Genomic DNA, 21,767 nt, shown 5'->3' with positions numbered 1-21,767 from the left:
GTATCTAAACTTATTTAGGATCTAACAGACTATTAGTATGCTTTGGAGATTTCATGGGCAGCCAAAAAGATTGATATGAAAGAAAAGAAATATACGTCTCGGATAATAACAAGATGGGGTCTTCTGAACTGATTTCAAAGTTTCGAAAACACCTCAGAGAAATGAAAACTGAGTCCTGAAAGTTCTTGTATCCTATTATTTTCAAAAGGACTGGGGAGTGTTCAATGTGTGTTAGGACTGGATCCAAATGATTTTTAAGGAGTTGGGTCTCATTTTCAATGAAAGGAAAATAAAAAGGAAGCAAAGCATAATAGATAAGCAATGGCTGAAGACATATTAAAACCAGAAATCTTTTCAAAGCAAAGAACAATGATCTCTTATCTACAGAACATTGAGTAAATAGGTTAATTCTGCACATTGACCTGAAACTCTTGGGCTTGATTTATTATATGTCTTATTTGTGCAGTATTTTTTATTTACCCCATAAGGCTTCATACTTATTACATGTACGTGTGCCTGCCCACAATGTCTAGTAGTAGAGAGCAAAGCCTCTCAAGCCAGAAAATGCATCTGAGAAGTTCATGGAAAGAACTCTCTGTGAACACACAGCTACGTGTCATTCTGTCCCAAACTAGTCATGTCCACTGCATCATTCTGCTGCTCATAATGAAGAAAAATGCATCTGATTTTCAGATCATAACAATTTTGCAATTCAATTTCTAGAAGGACTAAGATTTTACAGAGAGATTATTATTTTAGTCAAGCCAGGCATCACTTCCTACAGAGGTGGCATGAAGTATCTAATTAGTAGAAGTGACAGTATTTTTTCATCTGGCACTGCAAACTGTTCACAATCCTATTTAGAGTCACCATAAATCATAAACTGTAAAGTATCTGGTTTCCTAAAGGAGCAGCTTTATTTCATTAACATTTTGAAACTCACGTTGTGATGTTGCTAATTGTATAGTAATTTATCCAGGATCACAGTGTGAATTGCTGTTTTCAGTCAGTTTTTGGCACTTGTTGCCAGCTTAAGTAAAGAAAAAAGGAAGAGGGAAGAAAGAATTAAATAGACACAAAAATCATGTGAAGAGTATCAAAAAGGGACAGCAGTGCTAGATGTGAGACAATCTGGGATAGTCGGCAGAGTTATCTGAAAACTATGTCCCAGCAACGTAACTGCAAGCTGAGTAAACAGCGCTGTTCCTTCAGATCAAGGCTGCTCCTTCTTATGCTTTCAAGCATTTCCTACCCACCCGTGAATAGGATTGGTCTGTGCAGGCTTGCTCTGGCAAGTTTTTTGGTGAGGGTTTTTAAAATAAAAGTTCCTAGCAACAAGGTGAAGGACTAATTCAGGACAGCATTCCTATTCAGGTCACCATTAAGTAACTGTGTAAATTTTAGGCATGTGCAAAGATGTCAGTGAAACTGCTGTGATGCAAGTATGCATCAGTTTTAACTGAACATAACTAAATGTGTCTTAATATGACATCTCAAAGGATAAACAGTGGTTTTGTTTATTAAAATCAGCCTTGATATACTTTCAGTGCTTTAAGAAGTTTGGTGGGCAGTAGCTACAAATAAATCTTTGCATTTATTCAGAGCTCTGCATGTTAAGTAGTATAGACACTGAGCAGTGAAACTAGTTGTCTCCTGGTTTGTGGATACACATTGATAATCCTTTTTTTTTTAAACTGAAACTGAAAAGACTGCAGAGATTCACTTGTGGCAAGAGTGGGGTCATGGGAGGCTGGTAATGACATTCAGCTTCTTGCTAGCTAGTCTGCTTCCCATGAAAATGCTTTCATTCAAACTCAGGGCTGCCCCAGAATTGTGTTACTTTGCCTTATGGAAAGCACTTCCTCACCTCCACCTTTGAGGAAACAAACCAGTCTTTCCCATAAATACAGCACAGTTTTATAAAAATTTTAGTTCTGGAAAGTACATTAGGCAATAGTGGTAGGTAAAACCCAAGAAAGTGTATTTTTTAATTTTGTTGAAGAAAATAGAGTAAAGAAGGAATGCAAGCCACATGTTTACAAGTATGAAGATGGAAGGTTTTCTCAGGTGACCTTTTTCACTGTATCTGTGCCTACAGTGCCTTCCAGAAGGAAACTTTCACTGGTGCCTCGCACCTTCTCTGTGCTACAGCCAAATGAAATAAATAATTCTAAATAGTTTCATAAGTAAGATTGGGGGACAATGCAAACCAGCTAGAAGTATAATGAGAAATGAAGGGTGGGAGGGGAGAGAAGTCTGCATCTTTAGCACATGTCTTTTATCTGTCTCTGTCAATCTAGGCTGAATTGAAAGGAGAGGATCTGACTGGGTATAAGGAAAAACCTTTTTCACGATTAGGGCAGTGAAGAAGCGGAACAGGTTGCCCAGAATGGTTCTGCACTCTCAGTCCACAGTGGTTTTCGAGACCTGACTGGATAAACCTTCCTGGTCTGAGGGTCTGATGAACCTGGTCTGATCTCAGAGCCGATCCTGCTTTGAGCAGGATGTTGGACTAGAGACCTCCTGAGGTCCCTTCTCACCTGAATTATTCTATGATGCTGCAAATATACTCTAAGCTATTAACCAGAATAGAGAACTGTACTACCTTTCTTGCCTCTGACTTGTTACAGATAGTGTTCTTCAGGCAGTAGTTGGGTCAAGTGAGGTTTCTGATTAAAACATTTATGGAGGCTGAGTCACAAAACTTTTTTTTTTGTGCAACCTAAGCACCAAACTGAATAAATTCAGGACAGCTGTGAACTGAGGCGAAAAAAAAAAAACCTGTAAGGAAGCCATTTGGTTGTCACTAGGCTAAATTGTGAAATTAGTGCTAAGAATAGTTAACAATGGGACATAAGCATTTAATTTTTCAAATTAAGGACAAATGATAGGAATGGAAAAACCTGCATATTATCATTCCAGTTTTTAAGGGCTGTTGTCTACCCAGCCCATCCCAACTGCATCCCAATGGGACAGTAATGCTGTCTTGAATCTGAAATTTGTGTGACACAGACAGTTCTGTAACTTTATGCCATAAAGCTGGAGTGCGTGTTAGTTGGTGCGTTGCGTGAGCTTCTGTGGTGTTCTGCAAAGGCAGTCTCGAGCTGATCCAGGCAGATCCCACGGCTGTCCCGCTTGGAATGTTATGGTCAAATTAAAAAAACATTTTTGTGTCACCTTTTTGCTATTTCTCATATTTTTAGACACTTAAGATCATTCTTTCTGGCTGAACTCCCTGAGTGGCCGCTCAGTCTGTGAAAATCCCAATTGGTCCCCTTGGTCTCCTTAATATTTCACTTTCAGCCTACTGATCATAGCTGTTTTAGGAGTGTGACTCCACCCTGAGGACAAGGCGCTGTGAAATGGCTCCTTAGCCCCTGTTTGGTCACAGATGAGGCATGTGTATGGAGCCCCCGGGGCTCCCACAGCATCTATGAGCCAGAATTTGCTGAGGCCAGTTTTTGGCTAGGTTGGACGTAACAGATACTAAAACAAAGAATCAAATGCAAAGAATGATATAAGCTGCTGCTGCTTTTGTCCCAAATACAACACTAAACACAGCAATACCGTTGTCTAAAGTGTGTGCTTGTTAAGGTATGCAAGTGCATGCACCACTAAGCTGTTCAGAGCAGGACAGATTTCCTTCTACATATGAATGTTGCCCAGAAGAATGGAGCCTACAGCAGGCCCCTGAAAGCTGTGGCGGTACAAAATGATGTCACTGAATTTCAGTATTGTGTGCTTTTCCCCACAATAACAAATTGTGATTCCTATGATGAAAATGTTCTGATACGAATACCTGATTTCTTCTTGATATAGAAATGTTTTAAATTGCATTTGACAGCTAACAATCAGATCAGATTATTTATGCATCTCTTGTCAGAATTACAGAAACTTTTGCCTGAATTTCCCAATGGTTTTAATTTTCAACAAAACTATACTGGTTTGCGCTCTCTTAAAAAAAAAGTCTCAACCTTCTGTAGCTTGTAGGGCAGGGAATGGTTCCATTACAATACTGAACACCTGATGTCCACCAGACCAATTCATCAAAGCTTTTGGGGATTAGGCTTTATGCTCGATCCACAGGTAGCAGTCACCAAATACAGAAAGATGGGAAAATTTAACGCGCTATGCCTTCTCAACTTGAGATACCTCAGAAGGGTATAGACACTGCCAATCTACTTTCCAACAATGAACAACATCCTGACATTCTTAAATTATAAAAGATTGCCTTAAAAATATAAATTAGGTTTGTTATCCCTTTCAAAAGTTGCTCTTTTTTAACTTCTGGTCTCACTGTATAAAATCTCCAGACCTTTGTTTAATTGAGTTCTTGAATTGTTGGCCGTACTCATATCCTATAGCAGTGAGTTCCTTTTCTGGGGTCCTCTGACTACACCACCTTTCAGCATCATAAATGAAGTTTTAAATTGTTGTTTCAAAGTGGGAAACAGCAGTTGCAAGTCTGCTTTCTCCAACCCTTTCATTATTTCTGTATGGTTTTGCCACATATCACTTTCCTCCGTTGTTAAAGTATTTCCTTATCCCCTAACTGTTGCTTTCTCCTGCTGTGAGCTGCTCCTACTTTGCAATATTCCCCTTGAAATGGGCTGAGCAGTATTGCAAACAGCCACGCTCCTTATGAGCTGTTTGATAGGTAAGAAAATCAAGCAAGTGAACTGTTTCTGCACCACGAACAGCCACTCGCATAGCTCCGGCGTCTCTGCTAGCTGGGGAATCCCCCAGGAAGCTTTCATGAGGGTGGAGAAAGTGGAGACAAGATCAAGACTAGTGCTCTAAAGCTGTGCTTAGGGGAAGAAGCTGAGGGTGTTCGAGGGTGTTGCTGGGTGGATCTCCTTGGCTAGTGTCTGGTTTTGGCTTTACTACATGGCTGTGCTTTCAATTTATTTCAAAGGTGCCTGGAGCCTTATAAATCTGCATACATAGTAAGGAAGAGATTCTCTTAATGGTGAATACTGAAATTTGAGTGTAATCATAATGGAGAGAACATTTTGATTTAAATACATAAGCAGTCTTCTCATAAAAAATATTGTCTAGAAATGGGGAATTTTCCCTCATAGGCATGTAAAGCCACAGTTTCTGATAGAGGAATACACACAAAAGTGCAGCCCCCTCGCCAAAATCATAATTTTCCACATGCTGAGTAATAGATTAAAACTTATGAATGTATTTTCTGGATTGTTTAAATAATGGTCAAACAGTGTTTATGATGGGAGAAATGGGTGGTTTTCTCCTGTACCCAACAACTGCAGTTCACAAACCATGTCAGGAGGATGGTTGTAACTCTCTTCCAACTCGGACTCATTTGAGCTGTAATGCTCTCCTGCTTCTGCAAACCCCAGCAGCCCAAGAGCTGCTCAACCAGTACAATGTTGTTGACTTAAGCCCAACATTTTTATCTGCTTTACCTAGTGCTTTCTGCACTAGGTAAAAAATACTGGGCCTAGAAGTGTTGGCAGTATCTTAGGATCTTGCAACAATCCTGAACTCCTTTTCTACTCAAGTAATGTAGAAGGAAATCTCTCTTGATCCTTCAAACCAAACCAGATAAGATTGAGGAAGATCTAGCTGCAGAGTAAATACAGGCAGGATTACTTCAGATAAGAATGTGTTTTTTCTTCACCCCTGGGAAATGCGAATGATTTTTTTTTTTTTTTTTTTTTATTCTGCACACTTTCCTGATTTAGTCTCCAACAACTTCTGGGAGGAATAAAGTAAGGCATCTTCCACAGCCTGAGGGGGCAGATCAGTGGGTACTCCAAAGCATTGCTTACTTCTGATGTGGCTATGTACTAACTGCAACGCTGCCTATTAAAATGTCAGAGTTTTTAGCTAGCCCTAAGTGTGACAGGCGAGCCATTGTTTTATTTGGTTCACCTTTATCATCTAGAAGTTATGTGGAGAACTTGTTCCTCCTGATAAGAAAGTCCCTTGAGAACAAATTAATCTACAAAGAAAGTGCTTTAAATACTACAAGATATAAAAGTACAAGTAAGATTTGGTAACACAGGTGCAAAACAAAATGGTTTCAAAATTGATGTAGAACTTGGTACCTATTTTTTAAGGCACTTGACAAAGATATCTATTTCTTGAAATGATGCTATCTTTATCAACTTATATTAACCTTCTCCAAACACTGAACTGTATTTGTTGCTTCTAAATCTGTATTTAATTCCATTTTTTTTTTCTAATGCAGCCCAGATACCCAAAATTCTCCACGGAGTAAGTCTAGACAAGGAAGAGGTTACTTTTTCCATCTTTCTGATCAAGATAGTTTTTATAAGTTAGGGTCAAGTCAGCTAAAATCATGCTTAAATTTCTGCTCACTTTGCCATGTTTTATTCCTTTCCTCTGTGCAAGTCTGTTATTAAACGTTAGGCAATCTCTTTAAAATCGTACAGAAAATCGTTACCGGTCAAAAGTCCTTGCATTTTCCAATTCTAACTACTTCTGTTAGAACAGGCAGCTGTTAAGAGTATTGATAAGGATTTATTTTTAAATTGTTAATGCTAAGAGATATGCAGTAATTGATTGTCCATATTGCTGTTTTTCTGGCATCATGGTATTTTTTCATCCCATGTGTTATTTTCCCTGGATTTTTTTAACTCTTCTGAATTTTAATTATTGAAAACAAACTTCTAAATCAATCTGAGTTATCAAAGTTTTTCTTTTGGTGCAAGTTACAGCTGGTAGTGGAATTTAGGTGTCAATAGTATCAAAGTAGATGAGTTGATTATTTACTTGGAGGCCAGTAGCAGGCCAGTTCTTTATAAGGAAGACCACTTTTTTGGAAGAAAAGATTCATGGGTAGACAGTGACCAATTACTTTGAAAACTCAGGCTAAAGATTTTACGGGTGTTGATGGATGGGGAAAAAACCACCCAAAACATTCCTGAAGCCATTCAGGCTTGAAACTTGTGCTCTCCATTGCTTTCCAATCAAATCTGTGAGGTTTGATTGCACACATTATGACCAGTTACTACACATTATGACCTCCCACCCGTGCAGGCATATGCATATAAAAACCCTTGAACAAGTTCTGTTTGTACTCAGGAAACTACATAGAACATCTGTTCAGGCACGGACTAAACATGCTCAAGTGCAATGTCAGATTTGCTTATATCATACCAGGTCATGCATTAGACTAGAAGTTTACTTCAGCTTGTAAAAGAAACCTCAGCCATATCTTCTCCTTTTCAGAACTGATTTAAATAGGCTTAAATGATGCCTAGATGTGTCCGCTCAAAGGCATGAAGTTTTTTAAACAGGCGTTAATAAAGACAGATTCAGAGCTTCCCAAAGCAAACATTTCTTCCCAGGAGATACATTGAATCCTTTATCATCCTATTTAAGAATTTTACTTATTTCTGTGGTTAGCCATCTATGGTTACCACCACTATCCTTGACCAAACAAGTACCATTTTTCCCACGTCCTGAAAATTAGTGTTTTGACAGTAAGAAATGAAAACAACCAACCAAAACAACAATAGCCAAAAGCACAAACCAAAAAACAAACCCACCAAAAAAACCCCCAAACAACCCCCACCTTCTAAATGCAGAATAGTTATGGGGTATTTTTCAGTTAGGTGATGTTACCCAAGGTATTTGGTAACAGCAACAGATCAGGGTATACTGAACGTCTAGTTTTAAAAATGCTTAATTAAGACATTGGGATACATTATGCCAGAAAATGTCTAACCCATTTCTGTACCTCGAGAACTTTTTCTTAGCACTGTAGCTTACAAAAGTGTTTGTAACACATGTTGTTTTCTTAGTAACTTTTTTTCAGCTTCAATGCTACACGTTTTACCATATAATTATACATAACAAAGATTAGACTCTTCTCCACTATACTTACAACAGAACCAACTTTTAATGTGATTTCAGATCAACAAAACACAAATGTGAATGAGCATAAAAGGTATTTTATAATAACTACATGTAAACTGAACTACTTCATAGCTCTGTAATTTGCAAGTCCCTCTTGTATTTTTAGTAAAGTTAAAATGTAAACGAAAGAAGGTACAAGCCGGATTCTTGTGCATTTAATATGTTCTTTTAGGTTAAATTTTGCTGTATATTGAATTATGGCAAAGAGCTTTCTTTCTAAAACTCTTGCTTTCTGGCCACTATGAAAACAAAATTTAGCAAATTGAAGATAAAACCAGACATAATCTTAATGAAATTTCATGCTTTGTATCCACGAACTTTTATATGGCTGGTTACCTACTCCATTTATTCTTGTCACATACAGAGAGAAGAGATCTTACTAGCCAAGTTCAGATCTTTCAGTCCTGTGGATAGAAGCAATTGAACTTTGACAGGTATGTGGCAAACTTCCCATTAATAAGGACCCTTCCGCCAAAAGGATGCTTAGATCTTGTATGAATTATCACAGAATGTGCACAGATTATGGTAGTCCAGAAAAAATAGCTCAAAAAGCATCACAGAGGCAAAATGAGAATAAATAGTCTTTAAGTATAATGGAGACAGCCAAGCTCAACTTATATGAAACCCATGAACAAAAAAGTAAAAGTTCTTCCTCTTTCAACACATATATGGGACAAAGGGGTTGCCATGACAAAGTGCTGTACAAGAATAGTTGGCCACACCACAAAATATGCAGAATGTTTAAGATACAACCTGGTAAGGTGAACTCAAAAATTACCCTCTCATTATGGTTTCCAGCAGACCAAAAATATCTCACTAGTATGGGGCCCTATAACACTATGTCGTCATTGTCCTTGGCGATAGGAAAATGGCAAAATAGCAAGTCTGCATAACATACTGAATTAATTCAAGTAATGGTGGAGACTGGTGCGCTTGGCTATAGTGCAGCAGATATTCTTCCTTAGTAAAAGATATGCAAAGGAATATAGGCATCACTAGTGGTGCAGGGTAGAATCAAACAGACCACTTTTGTATTTGCGGGAAGCTTTGTTCTTCCTGCAGGACGATTTTGGCACACCCAGAAAGGCAAAGAGAAACAGTAGCTATCACACTCCTTTGCCAGCATGAAAAAGAAATGAAAAAAATCACTTGGAAAGAGAGCAAAATAAGGAAAGTAAGTTTTGAACTTCAGCTTTTGAACTAGTTTTCCAGCTTGCTAGATTAGTGTCCCATCATTGGAGATGCTCAAGAAATATCTTGGACCTTTACACACTGTGTGTCTGTAGTGCTGAGATCCTTTAGAAATGTTCTAGGGTTAGAAAAGGTGACTTGGTAACCCTAACTTCAACAATGAAAATAAAACACAGATAAGAGTATTTCCATTATATACCAAGTAACTTGAAGCAGGAATCAGGTTTGAAAAGAGAGGAAAAAGTGTTAGCTGAGAGAAAATTACCCCGAGCACACAATTGGAGAAAGGACGAACAGAGCCTTTCTCATCAGGCTAAAGAACTACTCTGCACTAGTCTGGGATGAAGTAACTGCAGACCTGCTCAAAGGAAACACATTGAGAACATAGCTATAATTCTTTCATGGAAGTATGGGAGAAAGAATCTATCTACAAAGTGGCAATGGTAGTGCTATAAAATTATCCTAGAAGGCTGCTAACAGTAGCTGCCAAGATGCTCTCACACTGCTGTTACTGCTAGGGAAACTTTCTCTATCACTGTGATGCTATATACCGCAATTCACTGACAGCAGGTATTGAAACAGGGAACAAAAGCCAGCTCATACTCTCACAAATTGTGTTTTATGCTACTGAAGGCAACAGATGACAGCAATCATTCCATGCAGGGCTCACTGACTTTTAGGATGCTTGTGTCTGAGTGTTTGCAACAGATACAGGGAATTCCTTGAAGAGATAAATAAATACCCTGTGCCTTTTAATGGGGTGCCAAGTATACTGGGATGCCCAGTCAGGATCAGACATAAGCACATTCTTTCCCTTTTCTATCTGGTGTTGTTCCTGATTGCATTATGAAAAAGACCTCCAGCTTAGTGAAATTCTGAAGGAGGACAGATGTCTGGAGATTTGGACTTTCTTCAGACCATGTGCCTTCTGAATACATTTGCTATGTTTTGTCTATCAAAACATTAGCCTCCTCAGAGCTACCAAGCAACCAGGCTTTAAAATCAATAAATCAACCCCCAAAGTATGACAGTTGATGTGACTACTGTATGATCCCATTTTTCTTGAATAAGGAGCCATGAGAACTGCTAATGAGTTTACTTCAACTTGAAGTCTAATGCTTGCCTGCATAATCACAATTCAAGAAGCTAAGGTAAATACAACTTTCGGAAGCTTGCCTGAATCTCGGACACTTAGTGTGATTAGCATACGGTATGAATCTTTAGGGGCAATGTACTGAGCATATTCCTGCAGGGGTCAGAATAATGGAAAAGCAGTAAGTAACTAAAGGAAGTGAAGCAGCTGCTAGTATTTACGCTTGTGATGGATGTTCACAGTAAAATGGTCAGACAGAACAGAGAATATCTATCCAAGGTCTTGACATGACACTCACAGCTGTGCAAATAGCACAGATGGGAAGATGATTCAGAGTGGCCAAATTTTGAAAATGCCCAAAAACAGGCCCTCGGGCCCTCAAAACAAGATGGTTTTTTGCAACCTCCCCTCTGGTCCCACAAGGCTATTAAAGAGATGCTCCAGAAAGGGCTCCTTGCAGCAAAACACAGCGGTTTCACAGATTAACGGCCTGAACAATTGGTTCAGCATGGGCTGCTGAAAGATGATCTCTGCATGATGTACCCAAATGTACAAGAAATTAATTGGTGTCTACGAACACTCCGTACAAAGAGCTGTGAAATGTCGGTTTGTATCCTTCTGTGGATTCTTAGACCTGCAAAATTCCTATGGCTTTTCCATGTAATTAGCATTCAAACAGCTTGTGTAATCAGGTCAGTCTCTTAGGGTGGCTACTGCTGGACACGAGCATTCTCCACTTGAAGTACTGCAGCAAACATGCTCATATGAACTGTGTCCAAGTAAGCACTCTGATGAACTAATGGCATCCTAAAACAGGTAACTAGACCTTATTTTTCCTCCTGCAGCCTCTGTCCTCTCCTATTCTCAAACTAAACAGGTCTTGTGTTGTTGAGAGCAACAACTCTGGAACTAAACTTGTCACAATTCATGCTCTTTTAACAGTAATCCTGACCCCATTTTTTAAAGTAATCCCTAAATACAAGAAGTGGGAAAATTTGGGATGGTACAATGTTTTACAAAAGGCTCTCCAAAACATTTCTGGTGCCATGCTAAGAAACTATTAGAGGTATATTTTAGGTTATGTCTATATTGGCAAATAGTGTGGACCCACAGGAGCAGATCAGAAGTTAGTGCAGAGGCTCCAACGTCCCAGTACTTGCATTTCTGAGGGTCTCCTGGCTTGCTCCAGTCTGGTCCTGGAGCCTGAACGCTCGTTAGTGGTTGTGGTGTATTAGCGGCACCCCTGCAGTTCATTTCAGGTTTAGTTTCATCTAGATGGGATCTAGTTTGCATGTTCCAAGACCGCTCAGTGAGGCAAATCAAAGTGTGTTAAGTGGAGCTCATTAGGAGGTGCATTTCAGAAGTACAGCCTGCGCCCCAGCCAAAATGTCAGTGAAGAGCACCCTGCCACAGGCACACCCAGAATCTCCAACCTGAACCAGTTCTGCAAAGGACCAGGCTGAGTGCACCTGCACTTAACCAATTTTTATGCCCTTCATATGGTAGTTGCATACCCCTGATTATATATAAAGTGAGTTCTCTATGGAAAACAAAACATCACGAACTGCTCCCCCTTATCCTTCCTTAAAAAAAGAGGAATCAAGAGATGCAAAATTTAGGCTTATTTGACCTGTTTACACTAAGTTAACTTCTTGAGGTAAAAGCACAGACTGAGTATGGTAAGTTACTGTGAAAAGCACTGGAAAACTTAATGAAGAAAAAAACCCCTAACCCCTATCAATGAAGAAATCCCTACAGTGATTTTGCACGGGGGAAAAAAATAACCACAGCACAGAAAACAAGTTCATGCTTTCTTCCTCCCCCCCAGAAAAAGAAAAAAGCAACCACCATCCACCAAGTCTGGAAAAATATCTGTGTCTCTTCCATATAAGAATGTACCGATACGTTTTATTACAATCTGTCTCACCCCTTGTATTTTACAGTCACAGTAGCACAAAGGGTTATAAAGAGATTGGAAAAATATAATAAGGTAATTATCTGAGGAGCAAAAAAGTCTGCTTACTTTATTGCCAGCATGAGAGAAAGGCAAGGAAAAAAAAGGTCTTTTCCCTTCTCAGGTTTACAGGTTATTGGGTACCTTTGCCTGGTCTTTTTTTCATTCAAATGTTATTAACATTCTAGGGAAACCTAGTAGTTTCTTGCAGACTAGATTTGACAAAATTGAATTAATTGGGTGATTTTCTTTTGACTTCAAAAGGAGCAGACTCAAATCACAGAGAGCCTAACAACACAGTAGAAATAAAATTCAGTCTTGTATGCAGGCAGAGTGCAGCTATTTATGTTTTTTTATCAGGCAAAAAGCACCTGTGAATATTAGCTCACTTAGTAATTTGCTTAAAAGTATTTCTTACTCTGTGTTTTGCTGTTCCCCGTTTGAGTGATAGTCTCACAATGACAGGTCTGAACATCCGAGTGGCTTCCTGAAAGTGCTGGCAGGTGCCACATATGGGAATCTACCCCAGTGACCGATTCAGCAGCCCTTTGAGTTAAATGCAAATTTAGAAGTGACAGTGACGTGTGAACTGACTATACAGAGACAGGGGGGATTAGTTAAGGTTATAAACTCAGACTTTAAGATACAGTTAAAGTATTTTAAGTTGAAGCACAAAACTCAGTGCTCTGTACATATTCTACGTAAGTTATCTTCCTCCAGAATAACCTCCCCTTATCTTTTCATCGGTTTTGGGGGTTCCTGGCACTTACTGCTCACATACAGTATCTTGAAAATTTCCCAAGAAATTTTTGCTACCCACACTTTATCATCAACTCAATTATATGAGAACATGTCTCTGATCACTAGTAGTTATAAAAACGATATATCTCATAGGAAACTGCAGTTCTTTCCATGGAGTTGTCTTCTGCAAGGCAGTGTGCTTTGCTGTCAACCTGTCATCTGTGCTGTTCATGTGCTATGTGGTCTCTAATAAATAACAGCATCTGTTGCAGACAGAAAACTCTCAACACAGATAAATATCATAGTTGTTACTTGTTTTCCTCAGGTCAGAAGTTAAGAAGGTATTAAGTATCTTTTGTACCTTGGGCATATGGCCCCATTTTGGTAGATTAAGAAGTGCAGAGAATTATGCGCCTCAATGTTTTTCATTCCTGTCAATAGAAATAAGATCTGGCCCCACTGCATCGTGCTTTACTTAACGATGAAGCTCAGCACATCACTGAAGCCTCAATCATTTTAGGGATCTCTTCACTGGTAGGGGTTAGGAGTTTTTTCATTATGTCCAAAAGGAGTAGTGTAATTTCTGTGTGTTTATTCCAAGCACAGAAACCAACATGAGTGTGTTTGGCCTATCATACCCTCGCTAGTCAATGTAAAAAAGGGAGTGGACAGTTGTATTAAAACACAAGGCCCCTCATACTCTAGTATGATGTCAGTAATACAGCTCCTCAGAGCATGTTATTGTTTTAAACAGAGGTCTCCACACTTTCACATTGGTTATAAAATACTTAGTGCTGCTGGACTGGAAGGAAAATGTCATACATCTGCAAACAATTAGAAGGAGCTGGACTTCATCTTTGATTTACTAAACAATAAAACAAGCTTAAGTGTGACTATATGTGTAAGTTACACTCCCTAGGAGCCTCAAGCAGTTATCATAGCAAAGTCTTTTAACCATAATTAAATAAATCCACAGTGGGACCATTGCTGATCAAGATTATCTTTTATAAGATATTTTCAGCAGTGAAAAGTATGAAGATCATGAAGTCGAATATATGCTTTTAAGTGCTCCAAAAGTCTTTCATTCTTTCTTTCAAGCACACTGTCCACTACCCGTTTTCCAGCTGGAATTCATTCAGTACAATACATTTCAGCTTTTAAACACTAATATTTCTATGCTTCCTGCACTTAAATTGAAGTTTTGGCATGAGGAAATTAGTAGCAAAACTCTGCTTCAGTCAAGCTCAAGATTTCACCATAGTTTGTGTGTCTTCTAGTTAAAAAGTTCTGGTACTATAACAATGGTTAGTTGTTGTTATAAATTAACCAAAGATTTGTGAATTGAATATAAATACTTAGTTGCAAGCTTCAGGAAGCCAGAACATGGAGTAAAATAATAGTAACGTATCACCACCAATCTTCTCAACAAAACAAAACCCTCAACCAGTAGTCTGTCTCTAAGTTAACCCTAACTCTCAAACTTTATTTGGAATATCGGGTATTGGCAGTACATGCTGTTAAACTTCCCTATGCTATCCCCAGTTTATACACCTAAAGCCATTATAGCAAGAGTGATGTTTGTGTTTGGAAATTTTCTAGTATTACTTGTAATTTTTATAAAACAAAATTGTTGTTACACACTGAACCTGAAGCGGTTTATTGCAATTGCAAAGCCACAGTAATGCAGCATCACCTGAAGGAGGGAGTGTCAGATCAAACACAAGTCCAGTATTCTGTTCCTGGTTCTGCTGCTATTTTGCCAAGGTAAACTAAGGAAAAAAACATTTGCCATCTTTGGCATTGATTTTTCCATGCTAACCACGAGCATTTACTTAAGGTTACGGGGATTGTGGTACTGACCTCCTGCGGTAGGTTCTTTACTTGACATTCTTGAATTAGAGTGACAGAAGTGTTGAACATTAGCAGATAAGCCAGAAATGCAACTCTGAGGCTTTGCCTACAAAAATAACTTATCCAGCCTCCATGATGATTACTATGCTTCAGAATGACAGGGAATTTACTTACTAGTGATAAATAATGTTCTGTATACATGAATACCAGGGAGAAAGGAACTACCACTGTATATTACAGCTTGCCCTGATTATAGGCACTCAAGTATTACTTTATAGATTATACTGTTGTGGGCCACAAAGTGGAAAAGATGAACCATGGGGTCAAGTTTTGCCCTCTGTTTGCATGGGTATCCCACTAACGTGCTTGAAAACCAAGTTTATGAACACGGAGTAGAATATATTTTTATGAAAAAACAAAACAGTGGATGAAACATTTGTTACTTCAGCAAGTATAAGAGTAAACTATTTATATAAAATAATAAATGAAACGGTCTTAGTTTACAGTAGTGCTCATGAGTCTGGTTCCCAAATGCATACAATTAACATTGCTAATGCCCTGAGAATTTTGGCACTGTGTGTGGTGTATGTACACTCAGATGAAAGCTCTCCATTGCCATAGTTTCAAAGACTGGCTAGACTATGACTGGAAGTGAGCTGGCAGGGTCTGTGTAGAACTACTTCCATAGAGATCAGAAGAGCACAAGCTGTTCAGATGTTTGGTTCCTATTGCTTGAGAAATACTCCTCATACATAATAAAACCACTGTATTCTTCTGTATTACAATCTGGTCTAAGCAAAAGTTCATATGCTCATTATTTTTTGTTCCATTCGCCATTCTCTTACTAAAAAACCATGTAGTTTTGCAAATCTTTAGAAATCATCTATAATACGACTTGCTGCGTTGCCTACTTTTTTCCAAAGCACTGCCTCTCCTGGACATACTTAATACAACACAAAACATTTGACTAAAGCTGCTTACTTGCATGAAGGTTTTGGGTTTGCATGAAGGTTTGTAGATCCTTTTTGAGGATCTACAGACAACAGAATTAATTCTACTTGTTAGCCTGAAATAGATGGAACAGACCATAAGGCTGCAACAAACTGCAAGTTCTGTTACTTTGAACAGTAACAACACGCATGTATTTTATTATCGGAAGTGTGTACGTGTCTAGTTTAATGGCACAACAATATACACTCTTAAATGCAGGAGTTGTAGGCTGTCATTTTCCAGGCATTAGATTTATCACATACACTCCAATTATACTGAAAGTAAAACGTACAGCAGCCTGCTTACCTTGGCACACATTGTGATCGCTTTGCTCATACCCAGCTGCACACTGAATTTGATGAGTTGGGTTTGGAGGGGCACGGTGAGGATCGGCTGGAGTCCGCCGAATGACATTGTTTCGACCACTAGTGGATTCAGCTGCTGCTTCTTCTCGCTCATTTACAATAATTTGTGCTGTTCTAGGTAGACAGAGGTATCCTCCATAGTGGTTAACACATTTCATCCCACCTTTACATGCATCTGGGACTATTTCACATTCATCAATATCTGTGGTTAGCAACAACACAAGTCATGCTTTTAACAGTCGAACCTTCTGCAACAGCCATTAATACAAGTAACACAATGAGACATGCAAGCACACCTTGTCCAAAACAGGGGTGTGTAATGATAACACTTAGAGAATACCAAAGGCAAGTCTGTCTTTGAAAATTATTTACTGTACCTTTGCACCGTTGCCTAAGAGGATCCCATTCATAGCCATCTGTGCATTGCTATAGAGAAAAAAAAAAAATTAAAGTTAGGCTACTCGGGATCCTTTTTATTTTGGAAAAATAATCAAGCATATTTCAATGAACTCATAAGGGAAATTAAATGTTTGCATACCTTGGTAAGCTAGAAAAATGGCTATTGGTAAAGCACTGCTGTGCAGGAACAACAACAAGTACATACAGAGAGAGCCTCTATCTCAGGAAGTTCCTAAGATATCGTTTGTTGTCAGTGTGTAGGTTTTATTTGGGCTGGAGAACAAAGTGAGAAAAGCATCACTTTCTCCTTGCATTGTTCCTGTATGTTGTTTCAAAGCATCTGTCACTGGCTGAAACTTGGAATAAATGAACCTCTAGACTGACCCAGCTGACCAGTATGAAAATCTTCTTATGAAAAAGCAGCAAGTTTTTCTGACTTTTGATCTTGTTCCCTGCCTTCCAACAGGTGAACATCCTTCATTCCTGGGGCCGGTTTGCCAGAGAGACTGATGGGCCTCTATCCCCCTGTATTTCATCCTCTCTCCCATTAGCACTCTAGCAATGGGGAAGAATCCCATGACAGCTGGAAATTCATTCACATGCTTTTTAATCACAGGACTCCAGGAACTGCAGTCTAGGAAGAACGATTTATATTGTGAGACATACAGTAGACGGTTAGAGCTTATAACAGCGGGACTACTTACATAAATAAGACTTCGCAAAATTCAAACAAGATTATACTCAGAAACTATTCATATCAACACAGACTAATAACTTCAGGAAGAATTTTAAATGTTCTGCCCTGCAGTTAGGTAAGCATCTTTATCATTCCCTGCCCCGAAGCATTAAGTTGTCTGGAGTGCAGTAATTTTAATCACAGGTGACAGTTGCGGAAACCGATTAGCAAAGTATCACAATGCAACCAGCTACAGCAGACACATTTAAAATATCAATGAGTCAACTGCGCTGTACTAGGTAGGTGCGTATGCACCCTATGCTGCTTAGGATATTACTTTAATGGCCCTATAGAAGAAAATAATCGAGTCGGCTAACGTAATTAGTCACAGTCAAGCAAGCTAAATCTTGTTGCAATTCCCCTGGCACAGAGGAACTATACAGGTGACAAATTTGATTGTCTGATGCCAAGATCCACTTGTTCTATGTTCTATCCTCAAGTTATTTTGAGGAACTTGTTACTGAGGGACACTGACTCAGCATTAGAATTGGAAATACTGTCTTTGTTTGCAGGTGACACCAGCGATCTGCCAAATGTAGCAGCGAGTTGTAACTTCGGAGGCTTTTTCTTCCAAAGGGGTAAGTGGACAGCAAATTGTATTACAATTCTCAATCTCTAAAGGAATGACTACATGCTGAGTTGACAACACCAAAGTTACTGTAGCTATGAAAACGCAAACCCAAAGGAAAACAGCTAATTCATGCATTTACTGAATCACCCGATTCCTGTTAATGCACAACAGAAGTACTGTCTATTTAACTGTAAGGAGCCAAGTCCATCTATTACTGCAGCTGAAGGGACTTTTACAATAGAAGAGGAGTTGGCCCTAAATGAATACAATGTACGCATGAGAAACAGTAGCATTCTAAGAGTAACATTTCTAAAAGCTAAGGCTTTTTTTGTTAAATAGTTTTACGTGATTAGAGTCTAATGATCACTGAGGCACCTAAATGCTAAGACCTCTTTGAAAATGGAGTATAGGAACCCAAGTCATATATGCATGCTAGAAATTTTCCATTTGTATAAACAAAACTATGTAGGCTTATCAGAAAATGCTACTTAATTTTTTTTAATAAAGAACATGTAATAAATGCAGAAAAGGAGGGGTTGGGATCCCTTTGTCAGTCTAGATTTTCAAAAGGTACTTAGATCTTCAGTTTCCAATATAGAGAGACTTAAAAATCACAGAAGCCTCTATATAGAACCTTCAAAAATCTATTGCTTCTGAAGCCCAGTGTTAAAGTATTTTATGACTGACTTCCTAATGCTCACTTGAGGCTTCTTTGAGCACCGTCTTCTACAATAAGGTCCAACTCTGCAATATTTACTTGCTTGAGCCATCCCACTGACTTCAGTGGGATTACTTGTATAAGACACAATCTCAGTCTTTGGCTGTGGTTCTCTAACTTTTTGCATGTGTGCAGAATTTTCTGCTTGTGTGGCATTGCGCTAATGTCTGTACACATATTCAGAGGTCCACCCATATGAAGCAAGTTGCAGGGATTACAACTGTAATCAGATGTGAAAATGCGGGTTTTTCCCCAGCCCAAGCCGATGTAATTGCCACTCCTTCGATGACATGCATTATGCAAGCCAAAGACTGAACACAAGCAGACTGGAAAAAAAAGCCTTACAAAAAGGCCTTTAAATCTCTTACCCCATCACTTGATTACAAGCAGAACCTATTTCCACTATTCTTGTACAATTTTATTGAGTCAGGCAAAACCACTGCTCAAAACCAGCTCAGAAACTAACAGCCCTGTGATCACCCCAAGGACTTAGACGCCTCGTTAAGAGCACTGAATTTTGAAGTACTTACATTTTGTTAAAAACAGCTTGAAATATCCAAAAGAAAACACAGAAGAATGTTTGACCCAATTAGCTGTCAAATTCCATATATTTCAAATGAAGGTCCTAGGGACCCTGTCTTTAAGAAAATGGATTTAAAAAAAATATTAAAACTTCATAATTTTGTTCAGCTCATCAAGATGAGTACATAGATAAGCTTTTCAGAACAGGCAGTTATAGCCCATTTTGTTCAATCTTGTCAACTTCAACTTTAAAACTGTTTCAGCACAGGAACAGCTTATTTTATGGTTAACATTCAAACTCAGAGAACTTTGTATTGCATGCTATACATTGGCAAGAAATTTGGTTTTTCTTAAGGGTCATTTAGAAAAGAATCCCTGCAAAGCAGTAATTATCTCGAACTGTATTAAACCTTACCGTGTATGTTATGGTTTCCTCAGTTTCCTGCGAATGTACTGTAATAAGAATGAGAGCAGCCAAGAACATAGCTGTCAACATCGTGAACCTTGAAAGAAAAGAAAAACAAATAAAGGGGGAATATTTTTAGCGCTCTCCTTCGCTGGAGGAAGCAGTCAGCACCTCCGGGAGCGGGTCCTGCCCCGGCCGCGAGCCCCGGGCGCCCGCCCAGCCCCTACCTGGGTGAAGCGGCGGGACGCTGCCCCTTTTCTCCTGCAAGAAGAGGGTGAGGTTTGGCTGTGCTTCCAGTCCCTCGTATTTAATCCAGCTGGGGCGGGGGGGGGGAAGAGAAAAAGTAATAATAATAAGTAAACGGAGTTTAAAATAACATACCACTTAATGCCACAGTGGAGTGGAAGCGCTGCGCTCCGGTGCGGCGCGGGGCAAAGAGCAGGCAGCGTGACTGCCCTGCAGTCGCACGCTTTGGGGTGGCAAAACGATTTTTCGGTAAAAGCTCACCGTCTGCCAGAAGGGCGGGCGGCCGGAGGGGAGAACCACCTCTGCGGGCACCGCCGGGCCGAGGCGCGCCGGGCACCTGCTGGGCTCGGCCCGGGGCCGCCCTGCCCCGCAAACCTGCCCCGGGGAGCGGCCCCCCGCCCCGAGGGGCTGCGGGACAGGCAGCTGCCCCGCGCTGCTCGCTCCTACCTGCGGCGGGGCCGGTGCGGGCGGCGACGGTTGCTGCTCCGCGGCAGCTCGGCCCCGTCCGTCGGCTGGCTCCGCTGCCGTGCCGGCGGCCGCTCGCTCTCCTGGCCCCCCCCGCCGGCCTTCAGCTAAATAGAAACGGTCCCGGCTCCTACCGGAGCCCCCGGACGCCCCCTACCGACCCCGCGGCGGCCCGAGCCCTTCGGCGGGGCGGGGCACGGCACGGCACGGCACGGCACGGTCCTTCGCCGTTCTCCGCGCCCGCCCGCCGCCGGCCGGGGCGCCCCGAGGCGGGGCAGGTGCGTGGTCCCCTCGCCATGTTGGGTCTGTGAGGGGCGGCGGGCCCCCAGGCGGCGTTCTGAGGGCAGCTGTGGCCAGAGCTACCACAGGCGTCTTGCGGGGAGGGGCCGCGGGTCTCTCTCTCCCGCCGTCCCTGCCAGGGGAAGCTGAGGGGAGGGCTGCCGAACCCTGCCAGAGCCGCTGTCTCACGCCGGGCATGGGTGCCCCAGCGAGGGCGGCCGGCGCTGTTGTAGAGTCGGTATCTCCGTGAAGGGGCAGGGACGCCATTGTTCTGGCGACTGTCATGGGTCACGCACGTCAGGCTTCGAGTCTTGGCAGCTAATGAAGGAGCCCCATGAGGCAAAGGTGGGAAGGAGGGAAACGATGTGGCACGTGCTAATTTACCTTATGTAGATTGTAGCAGGCCTGTAGTAACCCTACTGTACGCAGCGTAGCGTATAGCATGGTTGCCCTATTGTATGAAGCAGGGCTGTGATCTCAGGAGCACTGAGGTGCGGTGGCTATTTTGTTCTGTGACAAATGAGCTTCACCATCTTCTTACCTGAGCTTTCAATGAACTGGCTCGCGTTAGGCTTGCTAGGCTTGCTCCTTGGAGCATATTTTTGAAAGCCCATGTATAGATAAATATTTTTTTAAATTCAAGGTGGACTGTGACTTTGCAAGCAATAGTATGGAGTGTTTATCGGGCTAGGCAAGCTATTTGAAATTTAAAATAGCAAGACTGATGTGTTTTCATGCCCATTCTAAATGTGGGAAACAAAAACCACAAGGAGTCGTTCATAGAGGAATGCCTGTTCCTTTAGACACCATGTAAGGTCAGCAATTGTTCCTTTTAAGAGCTTCTTCTGTATATGCAATGCTATTATTTCCCTACCCGGCGGGAAAGTTACTGAAGGGCAGATGAGCAGGCGTTACAGCATTTAGCAGCTCTCGTAGGTGGCATGGTTATGGTGAGGAGCAGCGTGCCAGGGAACTCTTTCTACAGAGGGATAAGCTCAATCATTATTTAGGTCCCCCATTTTGCTTCTGGTGGCACTGTGCTGTAGTAGTGCCGCTCTACTCTATTCCTCTAGTTGAACATGAGGACTTTAAGTTTTAAAAAAATTTTTACCTCCTTAATGTTGACCATGAAGGGCCTGGAGAACTTGAGATCTCCTGAAAAAATCTCATACTAGGTTGCAGATACATGGAACTGCTGGCCTAGAGAACAGCTTTCCTATGTAATCCCTTAAATTCTTGACATTAAATTATATTTGATCTTACGTAAAACATTAGTTCTTTTTTGGATAGCTATATAGTGCACATTAATTTTATCTCTGAACCAAATTG

General features: G+C 40.6%; 1 protein-coding gene across 1 annotated transcript in view; it reads right to left on the bottom strand.

Moving 5' to 3' along the window:
* EFEMP1 (EGF containing fibulin extracellular matrix protein 1) overlaps positions 1–19,538 on the bottom strand; it is a gene marked incomplete at its 5' end in the record, with an annotated part of 47,477 nt that extends 27,939 nt beyond the window's left edge. The window contains 3 exons of the mRNA XM_081997957.1: positions 16,038–16,298; positions 16,474–16,522; positions 19,458–19,538. Of these exons, the coding sequence (XP_081854083.1) occupies positions 16,038–16,298; positions 16,474–16,522; positions 19,458–19,538 (391 nt within the window). The remainder of the gene's footprint in view (positions 1–16,037; positions 16,299–16,473; positions 16,523–19,457) is intronic.
* Between the last annotated feature and the right edge of the window lie 2,229 nt (positions 19,539–21,767).

The sequence above is a fragment of the Phaethon aethereus genome, assembly GCF_964289735.1.
Source record: "Phaethon aethereus genome assembly, chromosome: 3".
Taxonomy (NCBI): Eukaryota; Metazoa; Chordata; class Aves; order Phaethontiformes; family Phaethontidae; genus Phaethon; species Phaethon aethereus.
Note: the sequence above shows the minus strand (reverse complement) of the source record. Positions and strands in the feature narration are given on the sequence as shown.